This window comes from Oryx dammah, unplaced genomic scaffold (genome assembly GCF_014754425.2).
Source record: "Oryx dammah isolate SB20612 unplaced genomic scaffold, SCBI_Odam_1.1 HiC_scaffold_29, whole genome shotgun sequence".
Taxonomy (NCBI): Eukaryota; Metazoa; Chordata; class Mammalia; order Artiodactyla; family Bovidae; genus Oryx; species Oryx dammah.
Genome location: NW_024070213.1, coordinates 65,726,434 through 65,752,124, shown reverse-complemented (window position 1 = coordinate 65,752,124; position 25,691 = coordinate 65,726,434). Strand labels below are relative to the sequence as shown.

General features: G+C 35.9%; 1 protein-coding gene and 1 pseudogene across 1 annotated transcript in view; one reads left to right on the top strand and one right to left on the bottom strand.

Moving 5' to 3' along the window:
• The window catches only part of TAFA2 (TAFA chemokine like family member 2), a 171,354-nt gene extending 148,025 nt beyond the window's left edge, over positions 1-23,329 (top strand). Inside the window, exon 4 of the mRNA XM_040233120.1 lies at positions 21,205-23,329. Within this exon, the coding sequence (XP_040089054.1) occupies positions 21,205-21,216 (12 nt within the window). The 3' untranslated portion in view covers positions 21,217-23,329. The remainder of the gene's footprint in view (positions 1-21,204) is intronic.
• LOC120857547 lies at positions 2,798-3,454 on the bottom strand (annotated as a pseudogene).
• Positions 23,330-25,691: the final 2,362 nt, after the last annotated feature.

Below are 25,691 nucleotides of genomic sequence, written 5' to 3'. Positions count from 1 at the left end.
AAAAAAAAAAAAAAAATCACTAATTGTTGAAAACCCTAGAAAGGATCCCGGAGTTCTATTAGCTTTGCCTTAGCTACTCTCATTGGATACATTGTCAGGAGTTTCTGTCTGTCTGTCTGTTTTTTCACAATAGATCTCATTTGCTTCAATGAAAAATGGTTGCTGTGTTCCATCGAGAATGTCTTCAAGGATGGTATGATGATTAAGAAACCAACTGTCTAGAAGTTAGATTACTTGAGTTTACATCCCTGTTCTGCAACTGAGTAATTGATGGCCTTGAGCAAATTGCTTTACATCTGTGCTCCTCAATTTGCACATCTGTGGGATTGGGGCAACAATACACTTACCATATAGTCTCCGTATTTGGATTAAATGAGTTTATATTTGTAAAGCATTTAAAACAGCTCTTGGCCGAGTGCAAGGGCTATATGGCCTTGTTAAGTAAAATATATGAATCAAGCAAGTTACTAATAGGCTCAAAAAGTGGACCAGTTTTCTCAAAAGTGGACCAGTTTTCTCATAACTCAAACATAAACACTATTATTCCACAGGAGTCAGTCTTGTTAAATAAATACTGAAAAAGAGATTTCTCAAGACTTCTTTTATCACCTCCATGCACATTTAGACAAAGGTTTTAAAGAACAGCTTCCCTGGTGGCTCAGAGGTTAAAGCGTCTGTTTGCAATGTGAGGGGACCTGAGTTCGTTCCCTGGGTTGGGAAGATCGCCTGGAGAAGGAAATGGCAACTCACTCCAGTGTTCTTGCCTGGAGAATCCCATGGACAAAGGAGCCTGGCGGGCTATAGTCCACAGGGTCACAAAGAGTCGGACATGACTGAGTGACTTCACTTTTAAAGAACAAACATAAGTCTGTGTGTACCCATTCCCTCCCCTTTGGATTAGCTACAAAAATTCATCCTAAACCATAGAGATGGAGTAAGTGGATTCCAGTGCCTGTAATAGACACAGGCTCTGGGCCTTTCCAGTTACCTATTAGAGATAAGACAGATAAGCCTGGTGGGAACTTCTGTATTAATCAGTTGTAAAGGTATCTTTCCCAGGTTTATGCTGCAGGAACTGAAACAGTTTCTCCTTTGGTGGCTTTTCAGCAGCTTCTTTTGAGGATTTCTTGAAGTTACAAAGTAAAGGTGGCTTTTTTTTTTCCCCCTGCCTATTGCAGTTGTTGACATTAACTTCACTGATACTTTTATATTCACTGATACAATTCAAGGAGGACTCACAGAAGGTATCCATTTATGGTTAAATTGTTAACTTGAAAGGGAGGTATGTTATGTTGTGGTTTACATGCTAGGTATGGGGGGGAGGGTTCTTTTTTTTTTTTTTTTTTCATTTAAATTTGTTGCAGTTGTTTGCCTATAGCAATGTGAGATGAGATTAGTTGCTGCAGCAGTAAAGGACTGTTTTATTGAATGTGGAGCTCCCCTTGCCCATTCTGGTATTGCTAATACAACATTAATGCTCTCACTAAATCACAAAAACACCAAGTAGAAACTGATACTGGAAGCGTTTATAGATATTCAGCAATTAGCAGAGTCCAATAATTCCTATTTATGGCATAACAAATAAAACTTAAGTGATTTTTTAACCTCAGTATATTTCAAACAAGATATGTTACACATAAATTTTTGATCTTAGGAAATAAACTATGTTAGATTATGTCCATAATATACCTTCTTTATAATTTATCCTCACTCTAATATAACCTTTGAAAATAAAGTGGACTTGACACAGGAGATGCATAGCATTGAAAGGACAATCATATTATCAAAGAGCCAGAAATGCATTTACACATAATGCCTTATATAATTAGAGTTCATATTTTATAACAGTGGAATAATGAGAATAATCTGGAGTATCTAAACATGTTTTTGTTTTTGATTTTTCTTTTTAGGAGTAGCATTTCTTTTTACTCTTGGTTCCACATTTCAAAAATTACATTGTCTGCATTTTGAATTAAGTGAGAGTTGAGAAAGGTCACTTTTTATCCTTTATATCTCAAAAATAAATCAACTTTTAGTAAGTTTCAGATGCAAAACAAGAGGTCCACCACATTCATTTATTTCAACAAAGTTATTTAAGATTTCCCCCTTTCTTAAAGTGCTCTAGGAATCAAATGGGTGACTATGGGCTAACACCCCACTTTCACTTTTCATTTTCATGCATTGGAGAAGGAAATGGCAACCCACTCCAGTGTTCTTGCCTGGAGAATCCCAGGGTTGGGGAGCCTGGTGGGCCGCCGTCTATGGGGTCGCACAGAGTCGGACACGACTGAAGCGACTTAGCAGCAGCAGTAGCAGCATAGCTGGGAAAGCCTTTGCTTGTTGAGTAGAATAGGTATCACAGAACTGAGTAACTGATAATACTTCGATCTTGAATTAGGTTAGGTCTTGATCTGCTTCTAGCCAGTTGATCTCTTGAAATATGTGGGCTGTGCGGTAAGTTTTAGTTGCTCTATGATTTCTTCTTGCTTCTAGATTTCACATATTCTCAATTTGTTTTAGAGATCAATCTTTTTTCTTTGGAATAAACTAATGTGTATAAAGGACCCCCAAAAGGGAATTAATCAGTTTTGGTGCATATTTTGAAGACATATTTACAGAACATATTGCTCTGAAGTTAGAGCTAAAGTGACATTTTCCACTAGGATAATGCAGAGGACTACATACTTTCAGGAAAAAGTAAGCATTCTAAGCATTCCTCTCCCAGGCATCTTCCCTCAGGCACTGAGATTGCAGCCGTCCAACACATGGGGACAGCAGAAGGAAGAGACTTCAAAAGTCAAATATATTTCAACAGCTCATTTTTAGCAAGTCTGGCAATCAGATCTTTCCATTCTTCTCTCTTCTTTGTAATGTATGTAGGATTGAGTAGCTGCAGTAGTGATTCTGGCTGTTGTCTAAAGAAGTTCTGACACAAGGCCTCAGTGTTATATTTCACATACATCCCACAGTCATAGCTGTTTTGTTGAGCAGGGGCTTTCTCTTCCATAAAGACCAGTTTGTTTCCTTTTCTGCCTAAGAAAGCCTCTAGTTTCTCTGCTACCTGCTTTGCATGGAATGAGTTACAGTAATCATAAGAACAATGAAAAAAGTCATTTTTATCTTGTAGATAAACCAAAAAGCTCCAGTGGGTTCTCCCAGCTGTGTGGTTAGAACTATCATTGATGGCTAAAAATATAACCCTGTTATTGGGGATGTCCAAGGGTTCAAGGAACATGGCACTCTCTGCTGGGCTGCCAGTGCACTTGATGAACTGAGTAACTTCGGGGCTGATAAAGCAGACATGGTCAGATCAGTCATAAAACTGACTGCTGGAAAAGTACTTAAAAGCAAACCCAATAGCATGGACATTGAGCCAGCTTGGAGGATCCAGTAGTGAGAAGTCTGATTGCCAGAGTAGACTGTCCATGTAACTCAAGACTACTGGGTCCATCTTGTATTGACCAGGGGTAGACTGTCCATGTAACTCAAGACTACTGGATCCATCTTGTATTGACCAGTGCTGCTCAGAAATTCCAGAAGCTGTTTTGGGCCTCACCACCCCTAACAGCCTCCAAACAGCTTTGTACTGGCTGGAAAAGCAGTGCTATAGTCTCAAACCCAGAGTTTTCTACCCCAAAATTGCGACATTCCCCTCTAGTCCTCTAAGGCAGAGCTTCCCACCTCTGCTGTAAAGTGAAGAAAAGGTTTGGCAGAGCTTCCTGAGGGCGATGAAATGGGGCCTAAACTTATGTTTTTGAAATTATTTATTTTCGAGTACTGAATCAAAGTGTTTGTTAGGATTGATTGTATTCTCACTACAGGCATTATTGCATTTAACCTTCACAGTAGTGGGATGAGATAGGGATTATCTCCTTGTATAGAGAAGAAAAAGCTAGTGGAGGTGATGAAATTCCAGTAGAGCTGTTTCAAATCCTAAAAGATGATGCTGTGAAAGTGCTGCACTCAATATGCCAGCAAACTTGGAAAATGCAGCAGTGGCCACAGGACTGGAAAAGGTCAGTTTTCATTCCAATCCCAAAGAAAGGCAATGCCAAAGAATGCTCAAACTACCACACAATTGTACTCATCTCACAAGCTAGTAAAGTAATGCTCAAAATTCTCCAAGCCAGGTTTCAACAATATGTGAAGCATGAACTTCCAGATTTTCAAGCTGGTTTTAGAAAAGGCAGAGGAACCAGAGGACAAATTGCCAGTATCCATTGGATCATTGAAAAAGCAAGAGAGTTACAGAAAAACATTTACTTCTGCTTTATTGACTATACCAAAGCCTTTGACTGTGTGGATCACCACAAACTGTGCAAAATTCTTCAAGAGATGGGAATACCAGACCACCCAACCTGCCTCTTGAGAAATCCGTATGCAGGTCAGGAAGCAACAGTTAGAACTGGACATGGAACAACAGACTGATTCCAAAATTGGGAAAGGAGTACATCAAGGTGTATATTGTCAGTACATCAGGCTGTATCCTGCTTATTTAACTTTTATGCAGAGAACATCATGAGAAACTCTGGGCTGGATAAAGCACAAGTTGTAATCAAGATAGCTGAGAGAAACATCAGTGACCCCAGATATGCAGATGACACCACACCTATGGCAGAAAGCAAAAAACTAAACAGCCTCTTGATGAAAATGAAAGAGGAGAGTGAAAAAGTTGGCTTAAAGCTCAACATTCAGAAAATTAAGATCATGGTATCCGGTCCCATCACTTCATGGCAAATAGATGGGGAAACAGTGGTTGACTTTATTTTTGGGGGCTTCAAAATCACTGCAGATGGTGATTGCAGCCATGAAATTAAAAGACACTTACTCCTTGGAAGAAAAGTTATGACCAACCTAGACAGCATATTCAAAAGCAGAGATATTACTTTGCCAACAAAGGTCCATCTAGTCAAGGCTATGGTTTTCCCAGTAGTCATGTGTGGATGTGAGAGATGGACTGTAAAGAAAGCTGAGCACCGAAGAATTGATGCTTGTGAACTGTGGTGTTGGAGAAGACTCTTGAGAGTCCCTTGGACTGCAAGGAGATCCAACCAATCCATCCTAAAGGATATCAGTCCTAAATATTCATTGGAAGGACTGATGTTGAAGTTGAAACTCCAATAGTTGGGCCACCTGATGCCAAGAACTGACTCATTTGAAAAGACCCTGATGCTTGGTAAGATTGAAGGCAGGAGAAGGGGATGACAGGATGAGATGGTTGGGTGGCATCACTGACTCGACGGACATGAGTTTGAGTAAGCTCCCAGAGTTTGTGATGGACAGGGAAGCCTGTCGTGCTGCAGTCCATGGGATCACAAAGAGTCAGACACGACTGAGCTACTGAACTGATAGGGAAGAAATCTGAGGGGTTTTTGAGAGTGAAATAATAGGGCTGCACAGTTGACAAATAGCTACTTCAGGATAAGCCCCCTGGCTGGGTAAGGTTCTTCACCCCATGCTCTTAACCATTGCTTATAATTACTGCCTGCCTAATTTTCTGATAATCCTAAATTCATCATTTTCCCCCTCCTCATCATCAGTTAATGAGCATTCATATGAGTCAAACATATAAAAATTTTTTTTAATTGGGAGAAATTGAAATTCACAAATGATTGCCTTTTTCAAGTTCAGGCAAAATTGCAAAAGTTCCATCATAATAGAATTTTTACTTATAAACTGATAGACATAACCCCCCAAATTCAGGAAATGAACCCTATACTTAAGAGAGTGTTTTGAAATAGACCTAGATTTTGTACAAAGCCTATTTGCCTTTTTATTATAACAAATATTTTATCTTAAAAGTAACAGTCTATGCAACAGCATTAATTTGCTTTTCAGAGTTCATGACCTTGGATTACAATACTAACTAATAATATTATAGTCAGTTTTTCACATTACGACCTCTATGTCTCATCTTTATGATGGAAAGGTTGAAGAACTTAGTACAGAGCTATATCTAGGAACCCTTCTTCAATGCCAGCCTTAAAAATTTATTAGCAATTTCATGTGATTTAATGGGTTTCAGAAATGTTTTGTGCTTCAAGTTATGTTCCCTTTTTGCCTGAATTTCAGTGGCTGATATTCTTGTATCAGAGAGTCATTCATTCATAGCTTAAGGATTTCAGCATTCAGGAATTATTTACTAAAATTTAAATGTCCACAATAAGGGTAATTACTCTATGCAGGTGATAATAGAATTTATGGTCCCGAGGCCTTATTTCCAGGGTAGACCTAACAGAAAGTCAGGACGACAGGTGTAAATCAGGATTATCCAAGGCAAATTAGAAAATATAGTCAGCCCAAGTATAAGCAACTTAATTTCTAATCTGAGCATTGGATGAAAGTAAGTTTGAAGAGAAGACTTGGCTTAAACATGATTATAATGCAGAGGTACGATGCAGGTAAATACCAAGGTAAATCTTAACTTGTTAGATGGCTAATCAACACCAAGTTCATCATTAAAACTGATCCCGCATAACTTGACTTTCACTTTTAGTAATGGATATTTAGTAATATGGTCAAGGCACCCTTTTCTTCTTTCCTGCCCCCAAAAGGAGATTGAAGAATTTGACAAATTATAAGGTGGTATACCTGGAGGCATTGAAAAGTCCACAAGAAAGGGAAGAGCATCTAGTCTAGAATCCAAGGTCAAGGGGGTGGTGGGGAAGGGTGGAGAAGTGGTGGTGAAGAGCAAGAGAGATTAGTCCAGTCTGGGGAGTTACTAAAGCCTTGGAGATAACTGTCAGTGTTAGAGTACAAAAGAAGGCAAAGAGGAGAGGAAAAGGGAATCTAGAATAAGTGAAACAAATAGCAAGTACTTGGTAGTTATCAACCCATATTTGTCAGTGATTATATCAAATCCCCCAGGCCTGAATGACACAATTATTAATAAAAGGTAAATACAACGAATGTCAATCTGGATCAGAAAATCAAAACACAAGTATATGGTATTTAACAGGAACGCCTGTTATATATAGTGCCTCTGAACTATAAAAGTAAGGGGAAAGCTGAACACCTTTTTAAAAAAATAGAAAAGATACACTATGTAAAAACTAACCTAACAAAAAGTGATATAGTAATACTAGTAGTAAAGAAGAATTTGTGGCAACAATTACTGTTAAGGAGGGATGTTTCCTAATAAAAGGTTTAATTCCTCATGAAGAATTCACATAAGTGACTTTCTGCATACATTAGTGCTTCATGCTACTTCCCTTTTTACTAGAATTAGTAAAAATAACATTAAGTTCTCAGTATTATCAAGAAGTAGTATAAGCACTTAACACATATTAGTTCACTTAATCCTCACAAACACCTCATGAGATAGTCATGATTATTATCTTCATTTTACACATGAGGAGATTGAGAAATTAAAAGGTAGCCCAAAGTTTCAGGGCTAATAAGCAATGGAGCTGGGATGAAAGGCAGGCAATCTACTCTTTAAGTTATAAGAACAAATATTTGAGTAGAAGAGCCTAAATGGACCAAATAGTTTTTGGCTTTCCCTCTAATACATGTTTCAAATGAGTTTGCCATGGATGGGGTAGCACCTAAGATATTCTTTCCCCCTGTACTTCGGATATTAGTTTAGCTGCTTTTCCATCTCTTTCTTTCAGAATCTTCTAAAAGCAGAGAGGTGGTATTTTTTCTCATGACTGAACTCACATTTCTCTTTAACTTCAGTAGCTCAAGAACAGCTGAATAGTTAGGGGGAGGGAACATGGCTTTAAAGCTTTTCTTGTAGACATGGAAAACGAAAGGCTACAATGGAGGGGTGAGTGACCTTCTTATTTCTAGATTGGATTTCTGTACTAGGAGATGTCTCAGTTTAGCTGCAGTAGAAGTGAATGTAAGTCATGTATGCAGGAATTCTTTGCTACCAGTCAATGGAAAACATTTGCCAGGAAAAACTTCTATTGCTTGCCCTATGTATGTGGATACAGTCCCTCACTACCCTCTTCCTTAAAACATCGCAAGCCTTCATTGTCTAAACAGAAAGAACAGTAGCCCTCTAAGTTATAGGAATAAATATTTGAGTAGGAAAAGAGTCCATTATGAAAAGAAGTCATTGTGGTCTCATTCACGTATGTACTTAGGCTCTCTCCAGGTCCAAGTTCCAGGAATGAGGCTTCTAGATGGAGGAGCATACAAAGCCATGTGTGTTTCTGATAACTTCAGTGTGGTTTCTTTTTGAGCCCCCAGTGGGAACAAGGATAGTATCTGCATTGCCCATTTTTATCCTAGTCACATAGGAGCAATAACACTTGTGAAATAAACAAAGAAACAGATGAATGAGCAAGTGAGCAAACGTCTGTGACTTCATCTACTACTACTCTCCTCACTGCTTACTCCATTGCCACCACCCTTCCCCTCTTACTTTCCTGTCTCTGGACATTTGCACATGCTGTTCCTTCTGCCTGAAATGTTCTTCCTCCAGATGTCAGCTTGATTGGCTCTCTTATCCCTGTGGGTGTTAACTGCAATTTCACATTCTCAGCAAGCCTTCCCCATCAAACTGAACTTGCATATCCCTGCCTCAAAAATCCTTCTCTTTCTCTTAACGTTCTCTTGGCATGGCCTAACATACTTTAAAATTTTACTGGTCATGTCTATCATTTGTCTGGCTCTCCAGATTGTCAGTTTCACAGGAGCAGTGATTTTTTTTTCCCCCTCATACATAGGACAGTGCCTACCACTTATTTTGTGCTCAGTAAATATTAGTCCAACAAATGAATGGAAGAATCAGGTATGAAGTTTTAAAGCCCCTCAAATAGGGATCACAGCCCCAGAGTATCACTCACACTTATATGCTTCTTTGAGAAGTTTCACTTTTAAGTTATCTGAGCTTCAGTTTCTTCAACTATGAACTGGGGATAATAGTAATTAGTAACAAAGACTAACAATAAATTGTAAAAGTTGAAAAATCTCACATAATAATCATGAGGATTGCAAAAGAAAATCAATGTGCACTCAGCTGTCTACTGATGCCCGTAATTATGACCTGAGGAATAAATGCAAAGGAAGGGTGATTCCAGGTTTTCCTGAGGAGCAGAATGATTCACTGTCTTTGGCATTAGAGTGTAGACCAGAAAATGCAGTCAGCTGCATTTTGCTAAGCAAAAATTAACTTGTTTGCCTTTGAAAATTCTAGTCTCTTTATAGAAAAAATAAAGTGGTGGTTGGAAGGGTCAGGCATCTTAAATATAGAAGCTATAAATTAAATTAGTATGTTGATAGCATGTATGGTAGAGAGAGATAGAGATTGCATGTACAGTATTTTGGGAGCAAAGCACTCATCATGGTATCTGTTTACTTTGTTACATCATAAGAAATTTGATATTTCATTTATACCACCATACCTGATGCAAGTGAACATGTAATACCTAGATGTAGGGTAATTGTCACCACATAGTAGTTCATGAGAAAATATCCTGACAGTGTTAAGCAGAAGTATGCAAATTACTCAAGAGAGTTATTTTTTTTAATTAGGATAATTTTTAACTGAAATATTAACTGTAATGAATATGCCAGAATGAACCTTGATGTATCTATTTGGACATTTCCCACATCCCAAGTGGTTAGTCTAAAACCAATTAAAGCACCACAGATTGCTATTATCTTCTTGCCTTATTATTTTCCTGAATTAATTTCATTTTAAAAATCAGACCTTCTCCAAATGAGAATAAATTTAAATATCCGAGGTACAAATGTGAAGCTGATGTCAAGACCCATGCATATCTATAATTTCAAATTCTGAAACCACAGCATCATGGGAATAATCCTATTTTTTTTTTTAATGGAGGTAGTGACCTTTTAGGTCACTTAATCATTCCTCTTGCTCTTCCCAGAGAATCCAAATAGTACCTCCAGTTTCCCTTCTGAAATTATATTCCCTTATATTCCCTTATATTCATACATTAATTTGTTCATTTATCCATCTACCTACCCATTCACCATTTCATCCTTTCATTTAGTAAGTATTAGGCATCATTTATGTACCTGGAGCGAAATACAGCTTAGCACTGAGGAAACAAAATGTATGCTAATATTTTTTCAGAACATCATAGTTAAGTGAGAGAAACAAACAGATTAATAAATAATCATAATGCAATAAGATATGTCTTATAATAGAAGTATGGAAAAAGTATGTTTTCCATCCAGTATGTTGACTGGATGAATCACAAAGGCTTATGAATTATGAAGTGGTAATGTTTGTTCTGAGGTTTGAAAAGAAAATATTTTAGGCAAAGGTGAAATGTATCCAAAGATAAGGTGATACAACAGGGCATGTCAAGTTCTAGGAGGATTAAATCATTAGCTGTGACTGGAGCTGGGTCTGTGTATCTCTGAAGAGGGTGGGAAGAGGAAAGATGAAGCTGGGTGGGTTGAGGTCTTATCATAAAGAACTGTCTGTATTACCAGCAAGAATTTAGATTTCCTTCTATAATAGGACATTTTTATAGCTTTTTCTTTTCAGGATCATGATAGCAAACAGGAGGAGATGCTCCAAGGCACAAGACCACTCGGGGAGACAAATTAGGAGGTTATTCCAATCCCACAAACCAGAATAAAGGCTTCGATTAAGATAGTAACAATAAGACAGAGTGGGGAACTGATTAAGAAGATAACTAGGGTCTAGAAACTAATTAAAGACAAACATCTGGAGAAAATGCTATCATTGTTGAAAATATTCAATGGGGAGAAATGAAATTAAGGAACATTCCTATAAGGCTTTCTATGTTTTTGAACAATGTGAAGAAAATGGAGGCCTGGAAATATGAATTAGTGTACTTCTCATCTGTCCCTTGCTTTTTCTAAAATATGTGAAGCTCTTCTAAATTTTCTCCAACTTCACCCTTTGCCTTCAGTCACATGTGACCATGGCAAGTCATGACAGTGACCCACTTCATAACTGTATTGGCCCTGATATATCTGGATAAAGTCAAGTAAATGTGACTAGAACCCAAAATTCCGTTCTTCCTCAGACAATCATTTTTATCTCACATTTTCTGGTTAGGTAGAGAGAGGCCAAGGTGTAATGATGGGAAAGAGGGATCTGTTCTTGTTGCACAAAGACCCATCTTTTTGTGTTTTTTTTCCCAAAATGAGAAAATATCTTTTTATATTATGACATGATTAATCTTCTTTATGCTATTAATTTTAACTATCCAGAACTCTCAATTTACGTAGGAAATGTTTTACTTTACTTTTGATTCATTTTACCAAAGCTCTCTGTTATCTGATCCTGATTACCAGCCACTCCTTCGGGTGATTTATTATTATTCATATTATACTGTCAAATATTTAAATATTTGAAAATCAAGTAGTATATGTTTTATATTTTGGGGGTACTTTGGGAAAGAGAGATTATAAAGAAAACTTTTGAAAGTCTGTCTACAAAATGTCATAAATTACAACTGAAAAAAGTCATGAATCCCATTCAGACCATTAGTGGGGGTTACACAGTTGATGATAGGGAACAGCAAAGCTGCCTTGAGAATTGAAGGCCCATGGATGGCCAGACGCACTGGGTAAATGACATGGCCTCATTTATCAGCATTAAAGTAGGTATGATTCAGGTTCATGCTTTAGCAAATTACAAATTACTGTAGATATGGATATTCAGGCAACTTATGAATGGTTACGATTGCAAATATTAAGTCTGCGAATTCTAATTAAATATTGTTACATAATCTTTCTACAATTCTCTTACCCTTTTATGTTAAAATGGTTGTCTATTGATTTTTATATACTTTCTTCCTTGATTTTAAATGAACTCCTTTCTTACATTTGTGCAGAATGCTTCCCAAAATAGTCACGAGAAATGCTTACTATCCTTTTATCAGTTTCTCGTAAGGGCTGTTTATTTTAGGTCCTATTTATGGGTATGTGTTTCTCTGAAATAAAAAGAATGTTCTAAGAGTTTATAATCCTCTAGGAAGGATGCAAAACTGTCCGCATTGTGGGTTTTTATGGAGGTAAAGGAAGTTATTGTCTTGCTGTCCCTTTATGATTGTTGAAATACTCCCCTTTGCCCAGGTCTGTTTCCTGTAATAATGTTTTTAACAGTGGAGTACCTGACATGTGTTTGTTCCTTAGGCAAACGTGTAAAACTTTTCAAATTTGAACGGAGAAGTAGAAAGAGAAGGTTTCTGCTGTGTTTGATGACAATATTTTATTTTTCCACACCCAAAACATGTTCTGGCTCCCTGTTGGAGCATTAGTGTGGCAAATCCTAGTGTTGGTGACATTCTAAGGAAGGGGCAGAAGTTTCATTAAGGAGTAAAGATTCAAAATGACTCCAAAACTGCCTCAGTGGTCAGTAAAGAAGGCTCTGAACTATTCTTCATAAAAAGGGAAGAAGGGGAGGCATCATTTTTTTAATAGGAGGCCTTCAAACTGGCTACAGATAGCCAATGTCATTGTTGGTCAACTGGATGTTGTCTCCTACAAAGACCCTGTAGCTAATATATTGTTCTCTTAAGAACAGAAACAAAACCCTGAGTGTATAAGTGGACCTCTGTCAGTGTTCAACCTGCCTATTAGTCTGTGAATTAGCATGAAAAGTACAGAACCATCAAATTTTTACCTAATCTCCATAAGCCAAATGAAGATTGTATTCTTACCTAATCATTCATTCTTTGTATGTTTAAATTGCCCCTTAATTGAATAAGTTATGTCATACCAGCATCTAGGTAATTAGAACTGGTTAGATTTAAAGATTCATATTTCAATCAACTTTGGGAATTTGAAACTACTGGATTAAGACTGTCTTTTAAAAAGTGAGAAATATATCTGGGAAATAGAAAAAAAGCAGAAACTTCTGACATATTAAACATCATTGCCTATGCTGCCCTTACCTTCAGAAAATGAATTATAGCTTTTTTAACTTAGAGAATGATTTTTTTCCCAAAGATATACCACATGTGGAGTGGTCATCTCTAAACTTAATTTTATGGCAGAATATAGGGATGAAAAAGAGTATATGCTGCTTCAGGCATGGTACTAGCCTCATACTGCCACAAATTTCACCAAGTTCTTTTCAAAACGACAGAGGCATATTCTTTATGCAGACAAGTATCCCAAGGAAAAGTTGTTACCAACAGCCACTTATATTTATAACTCAACCAACCAGAAGCTAAGAGAAAATGTTGCTCTTAGTAATTCCTACACCAGTAACTCAGATTTCTCCAAAGTTTCAATCCTTCTTCCAAAAGTCCACGTATCTTAAAATCACCTTTTAAGCATAATTTTTTAGTGCTTACTTCTGTTAGCCCTCATATGCTGTGAGGCTGAAATACTTGACTGTGATGCTTGAGCAGATATAAATTTTTAAAGTAAGTGTTTATGACAGAAATTGGATGAAAACTATCCATTCAAATAACTCCTTTATAAATGAGAAGTGAGTCTTTAAAAATGAACCAATCAAGCTCAGCAGGTAAAGTGCCTTTCCAATTGCATTCAAAGTCTCAACTGTCTCTGAAAATAGGTAAACTTTGCTATTAATAGTATATAGAAAAATATTATTAAAAATCTATCAGCTTTCCTCAAAGCATCCAAAATAACTGTGTTCCCATTTTAAGGACTTTATGATGTTTCCTTAAAGTTTGAACAGTGTAATCCCATTATACTATTGTCTTTCAAAAGTATCTATTTTTCATCATTTTCCACTTGGAGTAAATGGAAGAACGTGTATGGTGCAGGACCAGGGGAAGAAGAAAATTTTTAAATTTTCTTAATGTCCCAAAGGAAATTATTAAATACCCAAGGAGAAACCAGGGAATGTTTTGTTTGGCTAACAGTTAATGTTAGCTGATCTGCCTCTGAGTGGATGAATGTGCATAAATGGCAATGGAAACAGTCATCTGCTTTCCTGATTCACATAGAAGAAAGAGTTCATGGCAGGCACACTGCACAGCTTTCAAACTTCCAAGAAATGGTGCAAGTCCATCTGTTCCCGAAGATTCATTTCTAGTAGAGATCTTCATTGACACAGCACAGGAAGCTGAAAGCCACTGACAGATGTTGTATTTGCAGTAAAAAGCTCACTAGTTCTGCATTGCAATATAGGCTTTTCAGAAAAATGAAGTCTACATGGTGGCTATACCACCCATGAATTTAAATAATCAGGATAAAGTTTTATCCTATTTTGAATTAGTCCTTAAGAAAAGTCATGAGTTTAGAGACAGAAGGGAATCAGAAACTCACTGAGTCCAGCCAACTTGTTTGGCATGTGTGAATGAACCCTAGAGATTCAGATATTTTTTTTAAGTGACTTGTTCAGAGTTCTAAAAACCAGATGGTAGTATCAATATCACGGTTATAAACTCTTATCAGTACAAGGCCACCTCTTCTCAGTCAATCTGGGGCTCTGTTTTCTTTTTTTTTTTTTTCAGAAGTCTAGGAAGACTATGCCATTTTCTGCTTCTGTACTGGGACCTACACTGTGGTACACCTACATAGAATCAATTAACTACAGCTCTATTGTTTGAAATGACTGTATTTCTAAGCACCCACGGCTGTTAAATTTTTTGAGAATCCCTAGAACAGATAACAAGGTCAGTTCACAGTAATGTTGACCCTAGCTGAAGTGCTAAGTAGATTGGCTTTTGTGCCCCAAATGTGGAGGCCAATCCACAGCACCAGCCATTATTGGGAAGGAAAATTAAACTATGATATGAAAATGCAGTGGGCTTCAGGGCTTATCGGAATCACCTCCAACACCATGAAAGCAAAATAGAGGCTTCCTTTTTTCTATGGACGTACATGTCTATGACAGTAATTCATGTAAGTCATTGCCTCATACTGCATCATCCACACTAAAGAGCTGTCTGGTCAGCTTGCTCTTAAATGATTACTTCAGACCAGTAGGAATCTTTCATTTCATAATACCTCATTGCATAAGGTGCTTTAAGAAAGCACAAGTGCATTTTCATGTACTGTTACAACCAACTGAATGGCAGCTTGTCTCCTGCTTAAATGAGAAAGCCTGCTACTGCAGAGTAATGACGTTTTAATTGCACATTTAGTACACAAAGAGTGAAGCAAGAATTTAATTCATGTACTTGTAACAGCTACATTAAAAAAAAAACACATTTGCAGTGAAGCAGCAATTATATTCCAAGCAAGAAAAGTTCATTCACATCAGCATTTAGTGATTAAAAAAAAAGGGATTGCTTTAAGAATCCACTTACTGATTCAGAAAGATTTTAAATGGTAGATTACCTTATGTTATACACATGAAACTAACATAATGTATGTCAATTATACTTCAATAAAGAAATTAATTTAAAAAGTCAGCATTTAGGATTGTGAGGGTATTCTAGTCTTCCTTTTCACCTGTATCGAATAAGCTAAATTTATTTATTAAAACATTCGTTTGAAATGGTGCCTACCTATGATGCTATTAAGCAGTTGTATTGTAAAAACTGGACTTGTACTGCATTTCAACCTACTGCCTCCCTTCAGAAATACAGCTCCATAGTCCTTGCCTTCCAGTTGTTTAAAGTTATCCATCAGTCTAAAAACAAGTGTTTCTCTTATTACACAGATATTTTAGCGAAAATTTAACTTTTTAAAAATGAAATTGACTTCTAATCTTCATAAGGCATTATCTTTAATATTTTGTATATGTGACTTATTTTACATGCAAAGGAATATAGTTCCTCATAACAAGATTTTTGTGACCACCCAGGAAAAAATAAGAATATTTTGTAAATTAAGGTAATATGATAAGATTCACGTGTATATTGTGGAGTTTTGGCATTGATTTCACAAACTTATATAGGTGGGTAAAGTGAATATCTAAAATTAAAAAAATAAATATCTGAGATGTGGGGTAGAACTCAAATATATCAGAAGAACCATAATGAATAAGGAAATTTACAAATCTGCTTTTTGTTTGGCATAATTATACCACGTTTATTTTTAAGCCTAGATGGTTAAAGTACAGTACTAATTTCCTAAATATTTTTCCTGCATTCAGAGTCTGATGGCAGCTGATTCATCAGAAAGACCAATAATGGAATTGCCTATAAAGACTAGTAACGTATGCACAGAAATAATTGAGAGCAAAACCAAGAATTCAGTGTATTCAGCTGCCTAGAAATGTGTCCATATCTGAATAATAATAGTTACCACTTACATAATGCTCATTATGTACCTTGGAATATAATTCTCGGTGTTAGTCGCTCAGTCATATCTTACTCTTTGGGATCCGATAGACTGTAACCTGCCAGGCTCCTCCGTCTATGGGATTTCCCAGGCAGGAATACTGGAGTGGGTTGCCATTTCCTTCTCCAGGAGATCTTCCCAGCCCAAGGATTGAACCTGGGTCTCCTGCATTGTAGGCATACTCTTTACCATCTGAGGCACCAGAGAGGTCTTATAAGCACTTGACTAATTAACTTATTTTTCCTCAGCTCTTACAACCCTATGATGTAGGTACTAATATTATAGCTGTCTTATTTGAGGTCACATGCTGAGTTATCAACAGAATGAAACATTGAACCTACACAACCTGACTTCAAAGTATATTCTTTTTGATCATTAAATACCCTCTCACCTTGTCTGAAAAGACAGTCTCTCCCAAAGCCAACCAAAACAATAGTGCTTTCTTCTTGATATATAACTACCATCATATGACTTTGATTAACAGCATATGAAATGAATGATTGCAAATTCAGTTACTATAAGTCAGAAAATTAACTAATTAAATCAATATTTGTAGAGAAACAAGAGGTAATGTCCTCTGCCATAGATATCCTATGTATCACCTTTTGAATCTTAGTTGGGAATTACTACTGTTACCACCTGTTAATATTTGAAAAGCATTTGCCTGGACTGATGATTTGCAGGGATTATCTGATTTAATCACAATAGCAAACTTATGAGGGCTGATAATACCATTTTTGTATTTCACATGGGGAGACTAAGGCTCAGGGAGTTTAAATAATTTATTTCAACCCCACAGTGTGAGAAAGTGATAAGGCAAAGATCTGAACACAGGCAGTTTGTCTGCAGAGCTCACACTACTTGTCACTGTGTCTCTCCCCATAGTGTACTGTCTCCCATTGGTAACCTAATCAGCACGACTTAAACAGGATAAAAAGAACTATAGACTCCATACATATAACAATTTTAGGAACTGTATAGAAGCATCAAAGCATCTTTTACATTTGGGGACAGAATAGATTCTTGAATATTTTTCCTTTTTGCCTTTTAAATTTATTTTACCTTGAAGATAGGCAGAGGATATAACACAACGGTCAAAATACAAAATGAATACAGTATGGAGTAGGAAATGGCAACTGGCTCCAGTACCATTGCCTGGAAAAATCTGTGGATAGAGGATCCTGGCAGGCTACAGGCGAAGAGTCGGACGTGACTCAGCAACGGAGCACACACAATTTTAAAATAGTTGACTTCACTTAATCTCAAATATGCCATTTACCTGGTTTTGGTTTCTCAATTTAAATGGTGAGCAGATTTAAAAGACATGATTTTAGCATAAATTATTGAGAAATCTGAAAGCCCTATAATAGATTTGTTCAACTGGAAGAAATAAATGGATGCTTTTATCTAAAAAAAAAAAAAAAATGGTGCTTCTTATTGAATGTTATCAGATTAGCTTCTTCATCCTGGTGGCTCATTACCAAGGTAGCTTTGTGCTTGTAACTAGAAATAATAATACTAATGGTTATTATTATTGCATGTGTTTAGCAGCCCAGCGGTTTCACTTACTGAATTGGCTGGTGTGCGGCACACACAAATAACAGTTGCATGAAAAAGAACAGCTGTGTAGAATACTGCCTTTGGAAAGGCAAATTTACTGAGACTAGTGATAATAGTGTATGAAGCTCAAGGCATATCCGTAATGATCGTGGGAACATTTCTCTCTCTCATGCAGTATTTCACATCTATTGCCCTCAGAATGAGAAGACAGTGAATTCATGATAGTAAATGCTATTTCCTATCCTGTAAAAGTGGTTTTATTGCAACCTCCTGCTTTTAGTTACTGAAAACTTAAGGTAAAACTTTTACTAGTTGGCCTCTTCCAAAAGATAGGGCTTGAGTGAAAAGAGAATAATATTTAGGTTCTAAAAAAAAAAGGCAGTGTTTCATTTGGTATACTAAAAACTTACTTGTAAGTGGAAGAAAACTTTTTAAATGTTGGATTGTATAAGTATTGCCTGAGATCTTCCATATCAAGAAATTTCAGTGAAAAAAAAATGATGTTTCAGTTTATCATCTATAAAGGGTAAAATGGGAATCATTTCTCCCCCATTAGCATGTCAGAATTTAACTATGAGTCATTTGGACTTAATGACCATAAAAACCATAAATGCAGTTTTTTGTATTAAATTTTAGACAATTATTTTAAAATGTTATTTGGATCTTGCATGTTAGATGATGAAAATTGGTGATAATGTACCTGTATTCAGAATCATCTGCCTGTTTTAAAATCTTTGGCTTTGCCATTTTGTTTGGTACAAATCTGGAGGTTATCAGGGAGGGTGATGATATATGTTCATATTTATATTTCATTGAAAAGGGCAAATTATGACAGCCTTTGTTTGAATTCCTTAAGTGCAGTCCTCTAACTTGTCTGTTAGTAGGATTCTCTCATTCTACTTTTAGTGGTTCTCTTGTTAAAGATTTATGTATTGAAAGAAAAAAAAAAAACTGATCCCAACTCTAAAACTTTTATTTTTAATGGTACTTCATAGTTGAGAAAGCTAGGTTTTCATAAATATACTTGATCCTCACAGGAACACTGTGAGGCTAACAAGATTATTCCCATTCTACACATGGGGAACTGTGGGGCCCAGATATTGCATGACGCAGCCAGTATCATTATTGCCACACTGACCTAAATCCAGCAACTATATGCCCAACCACAGTGGCCCTCTGATCAAAATCAAATAATTCACAAAAATCATACCTAAAATAAATTGTCTGTTACTCTTCATCTCATAAAATGTGGGGTTTCTTAGGATTAAAAAACTAGGAAACCAGGAAACATTGTGCAAAATTAGAGAATAAGGAAAAGCTTTCATCATTTCAATCCATGCTTATTTAGACAATTACTTCTTTGAGTTAAGCTTAGTTTTCTAGTAATTATTTTAGCTGATAGAAATGTAAATGTACATATATATAATTCACAGCATAGTATAAATGTACATTTATGAGGATCTGGATTGTATAGTTGTGTTTGTATATACTTATGTTTCCTCTACTGAGACAGAAGAAAATCATATTTCAGATATATAAGTCCTTGGTTTTATACTGTCAATTTGATATCTGTTTTAAAAATTATTTGAAATTAAAATTATGTGAAAATAAAGCTTTAAATACATACATAGTTGAGAGAATCACTCTTCAGCTTTATATAAACCAGCAGAACAAAATGCTTACCTTGGAATGAAGATGTAAGAATGTGTCCGCCATACCCACCAATAGATTACTTAGAATCTGGGCTTATAGTAGTTTGAGACGACGTGTTACTCGCTTTTCTGGAGTTGTTGCAGCATGTTCCTTACGTGGTCAGTGCTGAACCTCTCCTGAGGCTAAATCAGTTGTTCTCTTCCTTATTCCTGTCATTTCAAACACTGGTGCCCATATTACATTTCACAGTGATTTCTTCCTGCAACCAATAGGAGAATTCTCAGAAAAGGCAGATGAATTTTCTTAGCCACTGGAAATCAAAGACTGTGTTAAATCAATGTTTGTCAAAAAAGTGTATCATAAAAATAAAATTTCTGTATTTTTCACAATGATGAGCTATCTTCATTAGCAACCTATGACACATAGAAATATATGTCTTCCCCATATTCTTCTTACACTGACTCCCAGACTGGGAGCCCTTCACAGAACTTGTATAAAATAACCACTGAATGACAGACAAATTGATAATAAAATCGCTGCCCTGTCTAAGACACCTCTGCTCCCAGAATCTCTAGAGGCCAGCAGGCCCATTATGTTTGTATCCCCTCATCATCAGCTCAGTCCTTCTCTGTGCATAGGAAAAAGAAGCTACAGACCTTTGGGAACGAAACTGACCAAAGAGACACAAACAAGGTTGCTGCCTCCATGCAGAATATATATGTTTGAATTTTACACCTTTCTTTTACACTGTGATTTGAAATGAGCCATGGCAGAGCAACATCTTGTTACTTTATTTTTCTATTTTTCATAGCTGATCAAACTACAAACAAAACAAAAACTTGTCTTTTGGCAAATGTTTTGGGAAAAGATAAGTAACTATGTTACTTAATGAAATAAAATATCCACAATAATTTTTAAAAATTCACTTTTTGTTGTAAGCATCACTGGAAAAGAACTGTTAGGCAATCCTAAGTACCATGGTATTAAGAGCATAACTAGAAATTCATTGACACAGCAGAAATCTTTGTCTCTCTTTGTATCATATTTCTTCTGCATACATATAATGATGTCTATGTACATATTAGGTATTCTAGCTATTATTCTTTTTTTTTTCCTGTAAATAAACATTCTTTTGACTTGAGTACCTGTGAAAATCCACATGATTCTGCCTCAATAATATGTACAATAGCATTAATAATACTGCTCTAATCAATTTCATGAGAAATTTTTGGGACTTTTAAAATTTGGTAAAGGATTGTACTATAATTGTTTTTCTCTCCAATTGTTTTTTTTTTTTTTTGCATTATGAATAGTGGATTTTCTGAAATGCAGTTGAGTCAAATAAGCACTCAACTTGTCAACTATTTCAAGAATGGGTTTTATGGAACCAAATCCCAAGGGCTTTCTTGAAGATGTAGTCTGATAGGATTCCTAAGAACAAAAGTCTTTCCTTCACTGACACCTGGCATGAAGTGTATGATCTCTGGGTTATGTTCACAAAGTCTATGCAAAGAACAGGGATTCCAGAATCATTCTTTGGGTCCAAAAGGGGTAACTTCTCTAGTTGAGATCTTCCTGGTCACTGTTGGAGTCACTTGGATAACTGCTAATGGCTCTCAAAAATATTATGAAATAATAGAGAAAATAATTTTAATAAGCTATAAATACCTAAATATGGTAGTCCTTTAAAATTCAGTAATTTATTTACTATAGCAAATACCAGCACTTTGAGTTTTTACTTATTCATTTCTAATACTTAATTGTGTAGAGTTTTAAGATGATAGCTGTTATGAAATGATTCTACTTTCTTTTTCTTTGTAGGTAACCCATTAACCAAGGTGAAATCAAGTGATCCTCAAGGCTGATTACATTGAACATATGCATACAAACATAATTCATAGGTGATCTTGAAGAAAAAATTTTATACAGCTCCGAAGTGGCACTCTGGAGTCTATTACTTCTGGGGGATTTCATGGCTCATAATCAGCTTCTTGGAATCAAGACTTTTTAGAAGTCCTACATGAACTTCAGTATCATGAAGATTTCATCAGATTTGAACTGTGTTCAACTTGTATAATTGTACTTAAAAAAAGATGTTGCTATCTGAAGAGTTGGCATTTCTGGATGGTATCAGAGACACCTACCCTTTGGGCTCTTGGCCCCAAATGTGACTGCCTTTCTGGTTTCTGAAAGTCTCTCAAGGGCACTGGCCTTCTGTCATGGACCTGTTCCTGGGTCCCATGTTCACTGGCTAGGATTGTACATGGCTTCAGTGACATTTCCTTTTGCAAACTTCTCCTTTGGCATGGTGAAGACAGAGACAATTTAATTTGTATCCTAACCTTGGAGCTCTGAAAGCCTACATGTTTTAACATCTTAAAGTTGCTTTTGTTAAAGGAATGGAAATATATATCCATTGATAATAATTATTGTTGGTAAGTTATAGTTATCTGAAAACATCAATCATATAAGAATGTATAGACAAGCTGACATGTTTCCCCAAGGCTAACACACTACTGCAGCTCTCTGTCAGTTAAATAGGTAGTAGTTAGAACTGAATTACCATTTTCATTATATACTCCTATTTGGTACCTCTAGAGTACATTCCCTTTCAGAGATTTTTTTTTTTAAGTGAACTTTTTCTTTTATGTTTATTCTTACTTTTTCCCTTCACAGAAATCAGCAGTGAACAGTCAAGTATTTAGGTAACCTTCAGTTTCAAAAAATTGCCAGGGATGCATGTGGGTTTTGATTTCTTAGCTTGAAAGTTATTTGCTTAGATTTCTTCTAATATTTTTTTTTAAACTGTCCTTTCTATCTCATTTTTAAAAGACTCTCTTGCTTGATTCCAAGGATTGTTTGAATGCCTATTTGTTTATTCAAGTCTGTTGGTAGAATAAATTGTTCATTTCCTTGGCTTCAAATTTATAAATATTTGTTTATAGTTTGCCCATTCGAACAATTTCTTAGATCAGTTTTTGTCCATGTTTTTGTAGTCCTTTTAACATCTGTGGTTTTCAGTTCTAAAGGAAAATCTTACAAATATTTCAAGGCCTTAAACATGTATGTACTTTTTTTTCTAAGTTATTCACAGAATGTATAATTTTATACTACTTTTATTTTGCTTCATTTGTTATGTGGAGGGAAAGAAGAATGGACATTGCATAGCCATTTTGTAATAATATTGTGTAAATGTATAGCTTGAAGGATTGTAAAGGGAGAGGCTTCTGTGTTTTACTCATCTTAGATTAATAAGAAGATACTTCAGAAATTGTCCTATTAGACATGCTATTATGTTAGAGAGAGTGTAGGTATCTTCTGTGATTTTAAAACTCACTCACGTGGCCAATTATGTATATGTTGATTTCCATGATGGAGGCTGACATACAGACCAAAGCTCTCCAGGGTAAATTGGTAACAATCTTCAAAGACCAATATATTACCCAAAATCTTTTCTCAGCAGAATGACTAACACTGTAAAATTTGTTAAATATGAAATTTGTAAAGTATACTTTTGATATTGAACTAAAGTATACTGACCCATAAATCCATGGAATGACTTTCTTCTTCCATTTTCATTATGCATACAATTAGATGGCTCTGAGTGAATTTTGCAATGGTTCAAGACTGTCTGAACTTGTAAAGAAAGGAGTAATAGTTGTGCTGGAGTTTCTGCATCAGTGATAATATTAATTTCTTTGGAACAAAGTGGAAAATTATATTATTTTAGAAATTATGAATTTGTCCTAGCTTTGAAATTATAGATTATGCCTCTTTTTTTAAACTATGTCCTTTAAAACAACACTGGAAATACTGTATTATATTCAAGTGTAATACATGCATATCAATAGAAAAAATAAATGGAATTTCAAATATACTAACTAGATTATCCCCAGTAATGTTGTGACTCTTCAGAAAAGGTGAATAAAATTGGAATATAAAAATGCACTCTCTTTCCTGAGTTATTTTCAGAGAATCTGTTTTTCAGTGTTTTATTTTAAAAGCACTTCAGTTACTATCCAGGAAAACCTGATTTTATGGGAAAGCTGACATATATTCTTTAATCGTTTTATAAAAATCCATGGCAAATCTTGCCATTTACACAAGGTTCCAATATTTGGGTTGCTTCTTTGCTAAGAAACAATTGAAATAGATATATTTATACTTGTGCCACTTGCTCACATCTTGACTATGAGCACAACTGGCAAATTTTTGCTAGCAATATGCAAAACTCATTTTATTTAAAAAACTGTCTAAAAGAATATACTGTTTATCCTTTGAAATTCATTATACAGTTGACCCTTGAAAACACAGGTTTTAACTGCCTAGGTCCACCTATACATGGATTTTTTTCTATAGTAAATACTTCAGCACTACACAATCTGAGGTTAATTCCAGGGAGGTGAAATCATGGATATGGAGGAACCACATACAGGGAGGATGGATTCTAAGTTATATGTAGATTTTTAATTGCAAGGAGGGTTAGCTCCTCTAACCCTAGCATTGTTCAAAGGTCAACCATATATGGGAGTGTTAATTAAAACAAATATGGCTATGATTTAGCCTTTTAAATTACTTTAAATAGCTTTGATTTTGAATTTAAGATTTTTTATAAAAAGTTATGAAAACAGTTCAGAAGGCTTCTGTGTACCCTTTCCCCACCATTCGCTAGTGATAACATCTTACACAACCAAGAAATTGACATTGGTACAATATTATCCTCTCAAATCAGAATTTTAAGACTTCATTTGTTCCACATACACTTTGAGTATGTTTATTTTTGTGCCTGGGGTTTCCCTGGTAGGTCAGTGTTAAAGAACCCACCTGCCAATGCAGGAGGTGTAAGTTCGATCCCTGGGTTGGGCAGATCCCTGGGAGAAGGAAATGGCAACCCACTCCAGTATTCTTACCTGGGAGATCCCAGGGACAGAGGAGCCTAGAAAAGTATAAGTCTAGGTTTGTCACAAAAGTGTAAGACATGATTTAGAGACTAAACAACAATAATATGTGATGTATGATCCTATTCTTTTTAATTAATTTGGTAAATATCTACTCCAGTATGTCACAACACAGAGTGTGGGTCAATAGGTGTTTGATTGGTGATGACTTTTTTGAAGTTCTCTATTTATGGAATGACATCTTATAGAGTTATTTTATTTTTTTTTTACATTCTTATTGCATTAACACAATGGAAACCTTCAGTTTTAACATCACACAGTACCATATAAGATTTCAAATTTGCAGTTGGTATTAATGGATAGGAAGAGGCCTGAGATTCTGTATCTATGGTTGAAATAAAAAAGGAGTTTGTTACTATTCTTCATTTTTCTTAGCAAGATCCATATATACAATGCTATATAATTGGACTGTGACTTTTAATAGTACACAATGGTTAGTATCACAGTGATTAAGTGGGACATTAACTGGGTCATGATCTTTTAAGAGTTTTGATCATTTTCTTAATTCATGATCATATGTGAAAGTCGCTCAGTCATGTCTGATTCTTTGTGACCCACAGACTGTAGCCTGCCAGTCTCCTCTGTCCTTGGAATTCTCCAAGCCAGAATACTGGAGTGGGTAGCTGTTCCTTTCTCCAGGGGATCTTCCCAACCCAGGGATAGAACCCAGGTCTCACACATTGCAGGCAGATTCTTTACCATCTGAGCCACCAGGGAAACCCTCATGATCATATATCCATCTGACAGAACAACATATGCAAAGATATCTAGTAGTATTTATCATCATGGAGATGTTTCTCATTTTGACCCACTTATGTAGAGAAAATTAGGAAAAAGAAAGACATCCTAGAGAAGCTGAAAAGTTCCCCTTACCCACATAGAGAACTCATAGTAGAACATTACTGTTTTTATTATAGATTTGTCTGTCTGTCTGACTACATACCTGTCTTCCCCTCCTTTCTTTTCTTGTTTTCTTCCTTACCATCCTTTCCCTCCCATCCTGCCCTTCCTTCCCCTTTCTCTATTGTTTTAAATATATAGAATGCTTTGAAAAAAGGGTAGAGGTATCAGATTTTATTCACTACTTTGTGTGATACTGAAAAGTAGTACAAATATTACAATTATCCAGCATCTAAGTGACTTACTAAATTCCTACTAGGCACAAGCATATTTGGCTAAATCAAATTTTACCTGAAGTTTACCTTTTAAAGTGGTCTTTAAAATCTGTTCAATAGATATACTTTTAAATGCCATGCATCATCAGGGCACTATGCTAATCAATGGAAAGTAGGTACAGAGGAGACTTAAGTGTTTCATATTTGTTTTGATTTTTTTCAAATCTTCACTATA